This window comes from Salvelinus fontinalis, chromosome 35 (assembly GCF_029448725.1).
Source record: "Salvelinus fontinalis isolate EN_2023a chromosome 35, ASM2944872v1, whole genome shotgun sequence".
Taxonomy (NCBI): Eukaryota; Metazoa; Chordata; class Actinopteri; order Salmoniformes; family Salmonidae; genus Salvelinus; species Salvelinus fontinalis.
Genome location: NC_074699.1, coordinates 38,503,188 through 38,517,082, shown reverse-complemented (window position 1 = coordinate 38,517,082; position 13,895 = coordinate 38,503,188). Strand labels below are relative to the sequence as shown.

Genomic DNA, 13,895 nt, shown 5'->3' with positions numbered 1-13,895 from the left:
GGGTTAACACATAGCTGGGGGAGGCAGAACACACTGGGGTTAACACATAGCTGGGGTTAACACATAGCTGGGGAGGCAGAACACACTGGGGTTAACACATAGCTGGGGAGGCAGAACACACTGGGGTTAACACATAGCTGGGGAGGCAGAACACACTGGGGTTAACACATAGCTGGGGGGGCAGAACACACTGGGGTTAACACATAGCTGGGGTTAACACATAGCTGGGGGGGCAGAACACACTGGGGTTAACACATAGCTGGGGAGGCAGAACACACTGGGGTTAACACATAGCTGGGGTTAACACATAGCTGGGGGGGCAGAACACACTGGGGTTAACACATAGCTGGGGAGGCAGAACACACTGGGGTTAACACATAGCTGGGGGAGGTAGAACACACTGGGGTTAACACATAGCTGGGGTTAACACATAGCTGGGGGAGGCAGAACACACTGGGGTTAACACATAGCTGGGGAGGCAGAACACACTGGGGTTAACACATAGCTGGGGGGGCAGAACACACTGGGGTTAACACATAGCTGGGGAGGCAGAACACACTGGGGTTAACACATAGCTGGGGGAAGCAGAACACACTGGGGTTAACACATAGCTGGGGGAGGCAGAACACACTGGGGTTAACACATAGCTGGGGGAGGCAGAACACACTGGGGTTAACACATAGCTGGGGGAGGCAGAACACACTGGGGTTAACACATAGCTGGGGAGGCAGAACACACTGGGGTTAACACATAGCTGGGGAGGCAGAACACACTGGGGTTAACACATAGCTGGGGGAGGCAGAACACACTGGGGTTAACACATAGCTGGGGGAGGCAGAATACACTGGGGTTAACACATAGCTGGGGTTAACACATAGCTGGGGAGGTAGAACACACTGGGGTTAACACATAGCTGGGGGAGGTAGAACACACTGGGGTTAACACATAGCTGGGGAGGTAGAACACACTGGGGTTAACACATAGCTGGGGAGGCAGAACACACTGGGGTTAACACATAGCTGGGGGAGGCAGAACACACTGGGGTTAACACATAGCTGGGGGAGGCAGAACACACTGGGGTTAACACATAGCTGGGGGAGGCAGAACACACTGGGGTTAACACATAGCTGGGGGAGGCAGAACACACTGGGGTTAACACATAGCTGGGGTTAACACACTGGGGTTAACACATAGCTGGGGGAGGCAGAACACACTGGGGTTAACACATAGCTGGGGTTAACACATAGCTGGGGAGGCAGAACACACTGGGGTTAACACATAGCTGGGGGGGCAGAACACACTGGGGTTAACACATAGCTGGGGTTAACACATAGCTGGGGAGGTAGAACACACTGGCGTTAACACATAGCTGGGGGAGGCAGAACACACTGGGGTTAACACATAGCTGGGGTTAACACATAGCTGGGGGAAGCAGAACACACTGGGGTTAACACATAGCTGGGGAGGCAGAACACACTGGGGTTAACACATAGCTGGGGGGGCAGAACACACTGGGGTTAACACATAGCTGGGGAGGTAGAACACACTGGGGTTAACACGTAGCTGGGGGAGGCAGAACACACTGGGGTTAACACATAGCTGGGGGAGGTAGAACACACTGGGGTTAACACATAGCTGGGGAGGTAGAACACACTGGGGTTAACACATAGCTGGGGGAGGCAGAACACACTGGGGTTAACACATAGCTGGGGGAGGTAGAACACACTGGGGTTAACACATAGCTGGGGAGGCAGAACACACTGGGGTTAACACATAGCTGGGGAGGCAGAACACACTGGGGTTAACACATAGCTGGGGAGGTAGAACACACTGGGGTTAACACATAGCTGGGGTTAACACATAGCTGGGGTTAACACATAGCTGGGGAGGCAGAACACACTGGGGTTAACACATAGCTGGGGGAGGTAGAACACACTGGGGTTAACACATAGCTGGGGGAGGCAGAACACACTGGGGTTAACACATAGCTGGGGAGGCAGAACACACTGGGGTTAACACATAGCTGGGGAGGTAGAACACACTGGGGTTAACACATAGCTGGGGTTAACACATAGCTGGGGGAGGTAGAACACACTGGGGTTAACACATAGCTGGGGTTAACACATAGCTGGGGAGGTAGAACACACTGGGGTTAACACATAGCTGGGGTTAACACATAGCTGGGGTTAACACATAGCTGGGGGAGGTAGAACACACTGGGGTTAACACATAGCTGGGGGAGGTAGAACACACTGGGGTTAACACATAGCTGGGGTTAACACATAGCTGGGGAGGTAGAACACACTGGGGTTAACACATAGCCGGGGTTAACACATAGCTGGGGTTAACACATAGCTGGGGGAGGTAGAACACACTGGGGTTAACACATAGCTGGGGTTAACACATAGCTGGGGAGGTAGAACACACTGGAGTTAACACATAGCTGGGGTTAACACATAGCTGGGGGAGGCAGAACACACGGGGGTTAACACATAGCTGGGGTTAACACATAGCTGGGGGAGGCAGAACACACTGGGGTTAACACATAGCTGGGGGAGGAAGAACACACTGGGGTTAACACATAGCTGGGGAGGTAGAACACACTGGGGTTAACACATAGCTGGGGAGGCAGAACACACTGGGGTTAACACATAGCTGGGGGAGGCAGAACACACTGGGGTTAACACATAGCTGGGGTTAACACATAGCTGGGGTTAACACATAGCTGGGGGAGGCAGAACACACTGGGGTTAACACATAGCTGGGGAGGTAGAACACACTGGGGTTAACACATAGCTGGGGTTAACACATAGCTGGGGAGGCAGAACACACTGGGGTTAACACATAGCTGGGGAGGTAGAACACACTGGGGTTAACACATAGCTGGGGGAGGCAGAACACACGGGGGTTAACACATAGCTGGGGAGGCAGAACACACTGGGGTTAACACATAGCTGGGGGAGGCAGAACACACGGGGGTTAACACATAGCTGGGGGAGGCAGAACACACTGGGGTTAACACATAGCTGGGGGAGGCAGAACACACTGGGGTTAACACATAGCTGGGGGGGGCAGAACACACTGGGGTTAACACATAGCTGGGGTTAACACATAGCTGGGGAGGCAGAACACACTGGGGTTAACACATAGCTGGGGTTAACACATAGCTGGGGTTAACACATAGCTGGGGAGGCAGAACACACTGGGGTTAACACATAGCTGGGGTTAACACATAGCTGGGGTTAACACATAGCTGGGGGAGGTAGAACACACTGGGGTTAACACACTGGGGTTAACACATAGCTGGGGGAGGCAGAACACACTGGGGTTAACACATAGCTGGGGGAGGCAGAACACACTGGGGTTAACACATAGCTGGGGGGGCAGAACACACTGGGGTTAACACATAGCTGGGGAGGTAGAACACACTGGGGTTAACACATAGCTGGGGTTAACACATAGCTGGGGTTAACACATAGCTGGGGGAGGTAGAACACACTGGGGTTAACACATAGCTGGGGGAGGCAGAACACACTGGGGTTAACACATAGCTGGGGGAGGTAGAACACACTGGGGTTAACACATAGCTGGGGGAGGTAGAACACACTGGGGTTAACACATAGCTGGGGGAGGCAGAACACACTGGGGTTAACACATAGCTGGGGTTAACACATAGCTGGGGTTAACACATAGCTGGGGAGGTAGAACACACTGGGGGTTCAGCACCTGTAGCAGAGTGGGTGCTCCTCTCCATCAGGCAGATGGGGTAGTTCTGGGGGTGTGATGAAGACTGTGTGCTCGCTGCGCTGTGATTCGTCGATCTCTATCAGCCTGGTCTCATCTGGCTTATCGCTGTCCACCTGAGGGGAGGGACATGAAACCATTCATGTGCTGGAAGGGAACCAGGCCTCAGGGCTGTATTAACAGCCTACCAAACAATGCAGAGTATCCACTAATCAGTCCCTGTCTTAGGAGACAATCCTTCACTGTGTGTAGCTAGTCTCTGTCCTAGGAGACAGTCCTTCACTGTGTGTAGCTAGTCCCTGTCCTAGGAGACAGTCCTTCACTGTGGGTGGCTAGTCCCTGTCCTAGGAGACAGTCCTTCACTGTGTGTAGCTAGTCCCTGTCCTAGGAGACAGTCCTTCACTGTGTGTAGCTAGTCCCTGTCCTAGGAGACAGTCCTTCACTGTGTGTAGCTAGTCCCTGTCCTAGGAGACAGTCCTTCACTGTGTGTAGCTAGTCCCTGTCCTAGGAGACAGTCCTTCACTGTGTGTAGCTAGTCCCTGTACTAGGTTACAGTCCTTCACTGTGTGTAGCTAGTCCCTGTCCTAGGAGACAGTCCTTCACTGTGTGTAGCTAGTCCCTGTCCTAGGAGACAGTCCTTCACTGTGTGTAGCTAGTCCCTGTCCTAGGAGACAGTCCTTCACTGTGTGTAGCTAGTCCCTGTCCTAGGAGACAGTCCTTCACTGTGTGTAGCTAGTCCCTGTCCTAGGAGACAGTCCTTCACTGTGTGTAGCTAGTCCTTGTCCTAGGAGACAGTCCTTCACTGTGTAGCTAGTCCCTGTCCTAGGAGACAGTCCTTCACTGTGTGTAGCTAGTCCCTGTCCTAGGAGACAGTCCTTCACTGTGGGTAGCTAGTCCCTGTCCTAGGAGACAGTCCTTCACTGTGTGTAGCTAGTCCCTGTCCTAGGAGACAGTCCTTCACTGTGTGTAGCTAGTCCCTGTCCTAGGAGACAGTCCTTCACTATGGGTAGCTAGTCCCTGTCCTAGGAGACAGTCCTTCACTGTGTGTAGCTAGTCCCTGTCCTAGGAGACAGTCCTTCACTGTGGGTAGCTAGTCCCTGTCCTAGGAGACAGTCCTTCACTGTGTGTAGCTAGTCCCTGTCCTAGGAGACAGCTCTTCACTGTGTGTAGCTAGTCCCTGTCCTAGGAGACAGTCCTTCACTGTGTGTAGCTAGTCCCTGTCCTAGGAGACAGTCCTTCACTGTGTGTAGCTAGTCCCTGTCCTAGGAGACAGCTCTTCACTGTGGGTAGCTAGTCCCTGTCCTAGGAGACAGTACTTCACTGTGTGTAGCTAGTCCCTGTCCTAGGAGACAGTCCTTCACTGTGTGTAGCTAGTCCCTGTCCTAGGAGACAGTCCTTCACTGTGTGTAGCTAGTCCCTGTCCTAGGAGACAGTCCTTCACTGTGTGTAGCTAGTCCTTGTCCTAGGAGACAGTCCTTCACTGTGTAGCTAGTCCCTGTCCTAGGAGACAGTCCTTCACTGTGTGTAGCTAGTCCCTGTCCTAGGAGACAGTCCTTCACTGTGGGTAGCTAGTCCCTGTCCTAGGAGACAGTCCTTCACTGTGTGTAGCTAGTCCCTGTCCTAGGAGACAGTCCTTCACTGTGTGTAGCTAGTCCCTGTCCTAGGAGACAGTCCTTCACTGTGGGTAGCTAGTCCCTGTCCTAGGAGACAGTCCTTCACTGTGTGTAGCTAGTCCCTGTCCTAGGAGACAGCTCTTCACTGTGTGTAGCTAGTCCCTGTCCTAGGAGACATTCCTTCACTGTGTGTAGCTAGTCCCTGTCCTAGGAGACAGTCCTTCACTGTGTGTAGCTAGTCCCTGTCCTAGGAGACAGCTCTTCACTGTGGGTAGCTAGTCCCTGTCCTAGGAGACAGTACTTCACTGTGTGTAGCTAGTCCCTGTCCTAGGAGACAGTCCTTCACTGTGTGTAGCTAGTCCCTGTCCTAGGAGACAGTCCTTCACTGTGTGTAGCTAGACCCTGTCCAAGGAAACAGTCCTTCACTGTGTGTAGCTAGTCCCTGTCCTAGGAGACAGTCCTTCACTGTGTGTAGCTAGTCCCTGTCCTAGGAGACAGTCCTTCACTGTGTGTAGCTAGTCCCTGTCCTAGGAGACAGTCCTTCACTGTGTGTAGCTAGACCCTGTCCAAGGAAACAGTCCTTCACTGTGTGTAGCTAGTCCCTGTCCTAGGAGACAGTCCTTCACTGTGTGTAGCTAGACCCTGTCCAAGGAAACAGTCCTTCACTGTGTGTAGCTAGTCCCTGTCCTAGGAGACAGTCCTTCACTGCGTGTAGCTAGTCCCTGTCCTAGGAGACAGTCCTTCACTGTGTGTAGCTAGTCCCTGTCCTAGGAGACAGTCTTTCACTGTGTGTAGCTAGTCCCTGTCCTAGGAGACAGTCCTTCACTGTGTGTAGCTAGTCCCTGTCCTAGGAGACAGTCCTTCACTGTGTGTAGCTAGTCCCTGGTAGTTGATCTCTCTCTCTCTCGTAGATGGTGTATGTCAGGCTCTAAAGTTAAATGAACTGTTAGTAGATAAAACTCCACTTTGTGTTGTACACCCTCTGAATAGAGGAGGGAGGGGGGGTCCCTCAATGACACCCTCCCCACAAATGGGTCAGGGTTAACTGGGGGTTAACTGGGTCAGTACCTCCTGGGCTGTGTGGTGAAAGAGGTCAATTCAAGCTGTTAAAGGGTTAAGGTCAGGGTTAACTGGGTCAGTACCTCCTGGGCTGTGTGGTGAAAGAGGTCAATTCAAGCTGTTAAAGGGTTAAGGTCAGGGTTAACTGGGTCAGTACCTCCTGGGCTGTGTGCTGAAAGAGGTCAATTCAAGCTGTTAAAGGGTTAAGGTCAGGGTTAACTGGGTCAGTACCTCCTGGGCTGTGTGCTGAAAGAGGTCAATTCAAGCTGTTAAAGGGTTAAGGTCAGGGTTAACTGGGTCAGTACCTCCTGGGCTGTGTGGTGAAAGAGGTCAATTCAAGCTGTTAAAGGGTTAAGGTCAGGGTTAACTGGGTCAGTACCTCCTGGGCTGTGTGCTGAAAGAGGTCAATTCAAGCTGTTAAAGGGTTAAGGTCAGGGTTAACTGGGTCAGTACCTCCTGGGCTGTGTGCTGAAAGAGGTCAATTCAAGCTGTTAAAGGGTTAAGGTCAGGGTTAACTGGGTCAGTACCTCCTGGGCTGTGTGGTGAAAGAGGTCAATTCAAGCTGTTAAAGGGTTAAGGTCAGGGTTAACTGGGTCAGTACCTCCTGGGCTGTGTGCTGAAAGAGGTCAATTCAAGCTGTTAAAGGGTTAAGGTCAGGGTTAACTGGGTCAGTACCTCCTGGGCTGTGTGCTGAAAGAGGTCAATTCAAGCTGTTAAAGGGTTAAGGTCAGGGTTAACTGGGTCAGTACCTCCTGGGCTGTGTGCTGAAAGAGGTCAATTCAAGCTGTTAAAGGGTTAAGGTCAGGGTTAACTGGGTCAGTACCTCCTGGGCTGTGTGGTGAAAGAGGTCAATTCAAGCTGTTAAAGGGTTAAGGTCAGGGTTAACTGGGTCAGTACCTCCTGGGCTGTGTGCTGAAAGAGGTCAATTCAAGCTGTTAAAGGGTTAAGGTCAGGGTTAACTGGGTCAGTACCTCCTGGGCTGTGTGCTGAAAGAGGTCAATTCAAGCTGTTAAAGGGTTAAGGTCAGGGTTAACTGGGTCAGTACCTCCTGGGCTGTGTGCTGAAAGAGGTCAATTCAAGCTGTTAAAGGGTTAAGGTCAGGGTTAACTGGGTCAGTACCTCCTGGGCTGTGTGCTGAAAGAGGTCAATTCAAGCTGTTAAAGGGTTAAGGTCAGGGTTAACTGGGTCAGTACCTCCTGGGCTGTGTGGTGAAAGAGGTCAATTCAAGCTGTTAAAGGGTTAAGGTCAGGGTTAACTGGGTCAGTACCTCCTGGGCTGTGTGCTGAAAGAGGTCAATTCAAGCTGTTAAAGGGTTAAGGTCAGGGTTAACTGGGTCAGTACCTCCTGGGCTGTGTGGTGAAAGAGGTCAATTCAAGCTGTTAAAGGGTTAAGGTCAGGGTTAACTGGGTCAGTACCTCCTGGGCTGTGTGCTGAAAGAGGTCAATTCAAGCTGTTAAAGGGTTAAGGTCAGGGTTAACTGGGTCAGTACCTCCTGGGCTGTGTGCTGAAAGAGGTCAATTCAAGCTGTTAAAGGGTTAAGGTCAGGGTTAACTGGGTCAGTACCTCCTGGGCTGTGTGCTGAAAGAGGTCAATTCAAGCTGTTAAAGGGTTAAGGTCAGGGTTAACTGGGTCAGTACCTCCTGGGCTGTGTGCTGAAAGAGGTCAATTCAAGCTGTTAAAGGGTTAAGGTCAGGGTTAACTGGGTCAGTACCTCCTGGGCTGTGTGGTGAAAGAGGTCAATTCAAGCTGTTAAAGGGTTAAGGTCAGGGTTAACTGGGTCAGTACCTCCTGGGCTGTGTGCTGAAAGAGGTCAATTCAAGCTGTTAAAGGGTTAAGGTCAGGGTTAACTGGGTCAGTACCTCCTGGGCTGTGTGCTGAAAGAGGTCAATTCAAGCTGTTAAAGGGTTAAGGTCAGGGTTAACTGGGTCAGTACCTCCTGGGCTGTGTGCTGAAAGAGGTCAATTCAAGCTGTTAAAGGGTTAAGGTCAGGGTTAACTGGGTCAGTACCTCCTGGGCTGTGTGGTGAAAGAGGTCAATTCAAGCTGTTAAAGGGTTAAGGTCAGGGTTAACTGGGTCAGTACCTCCTGGGCTGTGTGCTGAAAGAGGTCAATTCAAGCTGTTAAAGGGTTAAGGTCAGGGTTAACTGGGTCAGTACCTCCTGGGCTGTGTGCTGAAAGAGGTCAATTCAAGCTGTTAAAGGGTTAAGGTCAGGGTTAACTGGGTCAGTACCTCCTGGGCTGTGTGCTGAAAGAGGTCAATTCAAGCTGTTAAAGGGTTAAGGTCAGGGTTAACTGGGTCAGTACCTCCTGGGCTGTGTGCTGAAAGAGGTCAATTCAAGCTGTTAAAGGGTTAAGGTCAGGGTTAACTGGGTCAGTACCTCCTGGGCTGTGTGCTGAAAGAGGTCAATTCAAGCTGTTAAAGGGTTAAGGTCAGGGTTAACTGGGTCAGTACCTCCTGGGCTGTGTGCTGAAAGAGGTCAATTCAAGCTGTTAAAGGGTTAAGGTCAGGGTTAACTGGGTCAGTACCTCCTGGGCTGTGTGCTGAAAGAGGTCAATTCAAGCTGTTAAAGGGTTAAGGTCAGGGTTAACTGGGTCAGTACCTCCTGGGCTGTGTGGTGAAAGAGGTCAATTCAAGCTGTTAAAGGGTTAAGGTCAGGGTTAACTGGGTCAGTACCTCCTGGGCTGTGTGGTGAAAGAGGTCAATTCAAGCTGTTAAAGGGTTAAGGTCAGGGTTAACTGGGTCAGTACCTCCTGGGCTGTGTGGTGAAAGAGGTCAATTCAAGCTGTTAAAGGGTTAAGGTCAGGGTTAACTGGGTCAGTACCTCCTGGGCTGTGTGGTGAAAGAGGTCAATTCAAGCTGTTAAAGGGTTAAGGTCAGGGTTAACTGGGTCAGTACCTCCTGGGCTGTGTGCTGAAAGAGGTCAATTCAAGCTGTTAAAGGGTTAAGGTCAGGGTTAACTGGGTCAGTACCTCCTGGGCTGTGTGCTGAAAGAGGTCAATTCAAGCTGTTAAAGGGTTAAGGTCAGGGTTAACTGGGTCAGTACCTCCTGGGCTGTGTGCTGAAAGAGGTCAATTCAAGCTGTTAAAGGGTTAAGGTCAGGGTTAACTGGGTCAGTACCTCCTGGGCTGTGTGGTGAAAGAGGTCAATTCAAGCTGTTAAAGGGTTAAGGTCAGGGTTAACTGGGTCAGTACCTCCTGGGCTGTGTGCTGAAAGAGGTCAATTCAAGCTGTTAAAGGGTTAAGGTCAGGGTTAACTGGGTCAGTACCTCCTGGGCTGTGTGGTGAAAGAGGTCAATTCAAGCTGTTAAAGGGTTAAGGTCAGGGTTAACTGGGTCAGTACCTCCTGGGCTGTGTGCTGAAAGAGGTCAATTCAAGCTGTTAAAGGGTTAAGGTCAGGGTTAACTGGGTCAGTACCTCCTGGGCTGTGTGCTGAAAGAGGTCAATTCAAGCTGTTAAAGGGTTAAGGTCAGGGTTAACTGGGTCAGTACCTCCTGGGCTGTGTGCTGAAAGAGGTCAATTCAAGCTGTTAAAGGGTTAAGGTCAGGGTTAACTGGGTCAGTACCTCCTGGGCTGTGTGGTGAAAGAGGTCAATTCAAGCTGTTAAAGGGTTAAGGTCAGGGTTAACTGGGTCAGTACCTCCTGGGCTGTGTGCTGAAAGAGGTCAATTCAAGCTGTTAAAGGGTTAAGGTCAGGGTTAACTGGGTCAGTACCTCCTGGGCTGTGTGGTGAAAGAGGTCAATTCAAGCTGTTAAAGGGTTAAGGTCAGGGTTAACTGGGTCAGTACCTCCTGGGCTGTGTGCTGAAAGAGGTCAATCCAAGCTGTTAAAGGGTTAAGGTCAGGGTTAACTGGGTCAGTACCTCCTGGGCTGTGTGGTGAAAGAGGTCAATCCAAGCTGTTAAAGGTCAGCAGAAGAGTGAGGATGTATGTGGTGTGGGAGCAGATGGATGAGGTGGAGACGTTAAGGCGTTGTTTACTCAGTTAAAACATTGTTCGTTTACACAGCGTCTGTCTGGTCTTCTTCTTCTTCTGGATAAAACGTCTCATTAGTGTGGAATCTTTCCTCCACTGCTAGAAACCATTTCCACTTTATTACTAAAACAATCACTGAGCATGAAATGAGATGTTTAAAATAACCCGAAGGTCTGGTTGTACAGTGTGTTCCAGTGTTTAGTATTGTACTAGAGCTGCACTAGCCAGAGAGACAGACAGCCAAGAGACAGTGATGATGTAAAAACCTGCCAGAGAAAACACTTCCTCTGTTGGAGTAGACAAGTCCAAAACAAAGACACTAATGCCAAAGCTAAAGCTTGAACTGCAGAGAGAGGCTGTGTTTCTCTGTTTCTGGTCGGGAACATTCAGCTGATCTGGACACGGAGCTGAGGGAGGGAGGGAGGGAGGGAGGGTGGGTGTGTGGGTGTGTGTGTGTGTGTGTGTGTGTGTGTGTGTGTGTAATCCTCTCAGGGACACCACAGTGCAGTGAGGGTGTCATTGAGATAAGCCCATCTGGTGAGTTAACCTGATATACTTAAGGAGTAGGGAGAGAAGACCCGCCTGCCTCCCTCCCCACCCCTGCCTGCCTCCCTCCCTGCCTGCCTCCCTGCCCCCCTCCCTCCCTGCCTCCCTCCCTCCCTCCCTGCCTGCCTCCCTGCCCCCCTCCCTCCCTGCCTCCCTCCCTGCCCCCCTCCCTCCCTGCCTCCCTCCCTGCCCCCCTCCCTCCCTCCCTACCTCCTCCCTCCCTCCCTGCCTTCCCCCCTCCCTCCCTCCAGATACTGATTACTGAATGTCATGTTTCACTACATCAGATGTAGAGGGAGAGATCTGACAGGACAACACAAACCACTGAGTCTACTACACACACGCGCACACACACGCGCAGACGCGCACACACACACACTCACACACACAGACGCACAAACACAGACGCACAAACACACACACACACACACACACACACACACACACACATACACACACACACACACACACACACAGACGCGCATACACACACACACACACACACAGACGCACACACACAGACGCGCATACACACACACACACACACAGACGCACACACACAGACGCGCACACACACACACTCACACACACAGACGCACAAACACAGACGCACAAACACACACACACACACATACACACACACACACACACGTGCACACACACACACACACTCCCACACAGTAACAGCAAATGGACCACACAATTGGATCAGGGTTTCAGTACACTGACTCTCCCTCTCCCTGGGAGAGACAAGAAAAAACGCTTTAGAGGAGTCTACTGTAAACCTCCACATCAACTGTAAACCTCCACATCAACTGTAAACCTCCACATCAACTCTAAACCTCCACATCAACTGTAAACCTCCACATCAACTGTAAACCTCCACATCAACTGTAAACCTCCACATCAACTGTAAACCTCCACATCAACTCCAAACCTCCACATCCACTGTAAACCTCCACATCCACTGTAAACCTCCACATCCACTGTAAACCTCCAAATCCACTGTAAACCTCCACATCAACTGTAAACCTCCACATCAACTGTAAACCTCCACATCAACTGTAAACCTCCACATCAACTGTAAACCTCCACATCAACTGTAAACCTCCACATCAACTGTAAACCTCCACATCAACTGTAAACCTCCAGATCATCTCTAAACCTCCACATCAACTGTAAACATCCCCATCAACTGTAAACCTCCACATCAACTGTAAACCTCCACATCAACTGTAAACCTCCCCATCAACTCTAAACCTCCACATCAACTCTAAACCTCCACATCAACTGTAAACCTCCACATCAACTGTAAACCTCCCCATCAACTCTAAACCTCCACATCAACTGTAAACCTCCCCATCAACTCTAAACCTCCACATCAACTCTAAACCTCCACATCAACTGTAAACCTCCACATCAACTGTAAACCTCCACATCAACTCTAAACCTCCACATCAACTCTAAACCTCCACATCAACTCTAAACCTCCACATCAACTGTAAACCTCCACATCAACTCTAAACCTCCACATCAACTGTAAACCTCCAGATCAACTGTAAACCTCCACATCAACTGTAAACCTCCACATCAACTGTAAACATCCACATCAACTCTACCATCAGGCCTTTTACACATCACTGAGCCGCTAAAAAGCCCTTCTCAGCTCAAGTCATGAAAAATTCAAGGCTGAAATCATTAGAGAAAGGAAGTAGGGGTTTTCTACCACAGACATCAGTGCTGCTCTTAAGTGCTGCTGCAGCAAACTGGATATAACGATCGACAATGAAAGACTGAATGCAGAGTAGAGAGACTCGCTGTGTCTTACTACAGATGGGAAGGTAACAGAGACAGAGAGGTGGACTGTCCTGTGTTTTACTACAGAAGGGAAAGTAACAGAGACAGAGAGGTGGACTGTCCTGTGTTTTACTACAGAAGGGAAGGTAACAGAGACAGAGAGGTGGACTGTCCTGTGTTTTACTACAGAAGGGAAGGTAACAGAAACAGAGAGGTGGACTGTCCTGTGTTTTACTACAGATGGGAAGGTAACAGAGACAGAGAGGTGGACTGTCCTGTGTTTTACTACAGAAGGGAAGGTAACAGAGACAGAGAGGTGGACTGTCCTGTGTTTTACTACAGAAGGGAAGGTAACAGAGACAGAGAGGTGGACTGTCCTGTGTTTTACTACAGAAGGGAAGGTAACAGAGACAGAGAGGTGGACTGTCCTGTGTTTTACTACAGAAGGGAAGGTAACAGAGACAGAGAGGTGGACTGTCCTGTGTTTTACTACAGAAGGGAAGGTAATAGAGACAGAGAGGTGGACTGTCCTGTGTTTTACTACAGAAGGGAAGGTAACAGAGACAGAGAGGTGGACTGTCCTGTGTTTTACTACAGAAGGGAAGATAACAGAGAGGTGGACTGTCCTGTGTTTTACTACAGAAGGGAAGGTAACAGAGACAGAGAGGTAGACTGTCCTGTGTTTTACTACAGAAGGGAAGGTAACAGAGACAGAGAGGTAGACTGTCCTGTGTTTTACTACAGAAGGAAAGGTAACAGAGACAGAGAGGTGGACTGTCCTGTGTTTTACTACAGAAGGGAAGGTAACAGAGACAGAGAGGTGGACTGTCCTGTGTTTTACTACAGAAGGTAACAGAGACAGAGAGGTGGACTGTCCTGTGTTTTACTACAGAAGGGAAGGTAACAGAGACAGAGAGGTAGACTGTCCTGTGTTTTACTACAGAAGGAAAGGTAACAGAGACAGAGAGGTGGACTGTCCTGTGTTTTACTACAGAAGGGAAGGTAACAGAGACAGAGAGGTGGACTGTCCTGTGTTTTACTACAGAAGGAAAGGTAACAGAGACAGAGAGGTGGACTGTCCTGTGTTTTACTACAGAAGGGAAGGTAACAGAGACAGAGAGGTGGACTGTCCTGTGTTTTACTACAGAAGGTAACAGAGACAGAGAG

At 50.3% G+C, this 13,895-nt stretch overlaps 1 protein-coding gene across 6 annotated transcripts in view; it reads right to left on the bottom strand.

The window, feature by feature from the left end:
• The window catches only part of LOC129834830 (C-myc promoter-binding protein-like), a 168,464-nt gene that overhangs the window by 64,375 nt on the left and 90,194 nt on the right, over window positions 1–13,895 (bottom strand). For all 6 annotated transcript variants that reach the window (XM_055900135.1, XM_055900131.1, XM_055900133.1 and 3 more), the window contains one exon: window positions 3,727–3,860. In XM_055900135.1, the coding sequence (XP_055756110.1) occupies window positions 3,727–3,860 (134 nt within the window). The remainder of the gene's footprint in view (window positions 1–3,726; window positions 3,861–13,895) is intronic.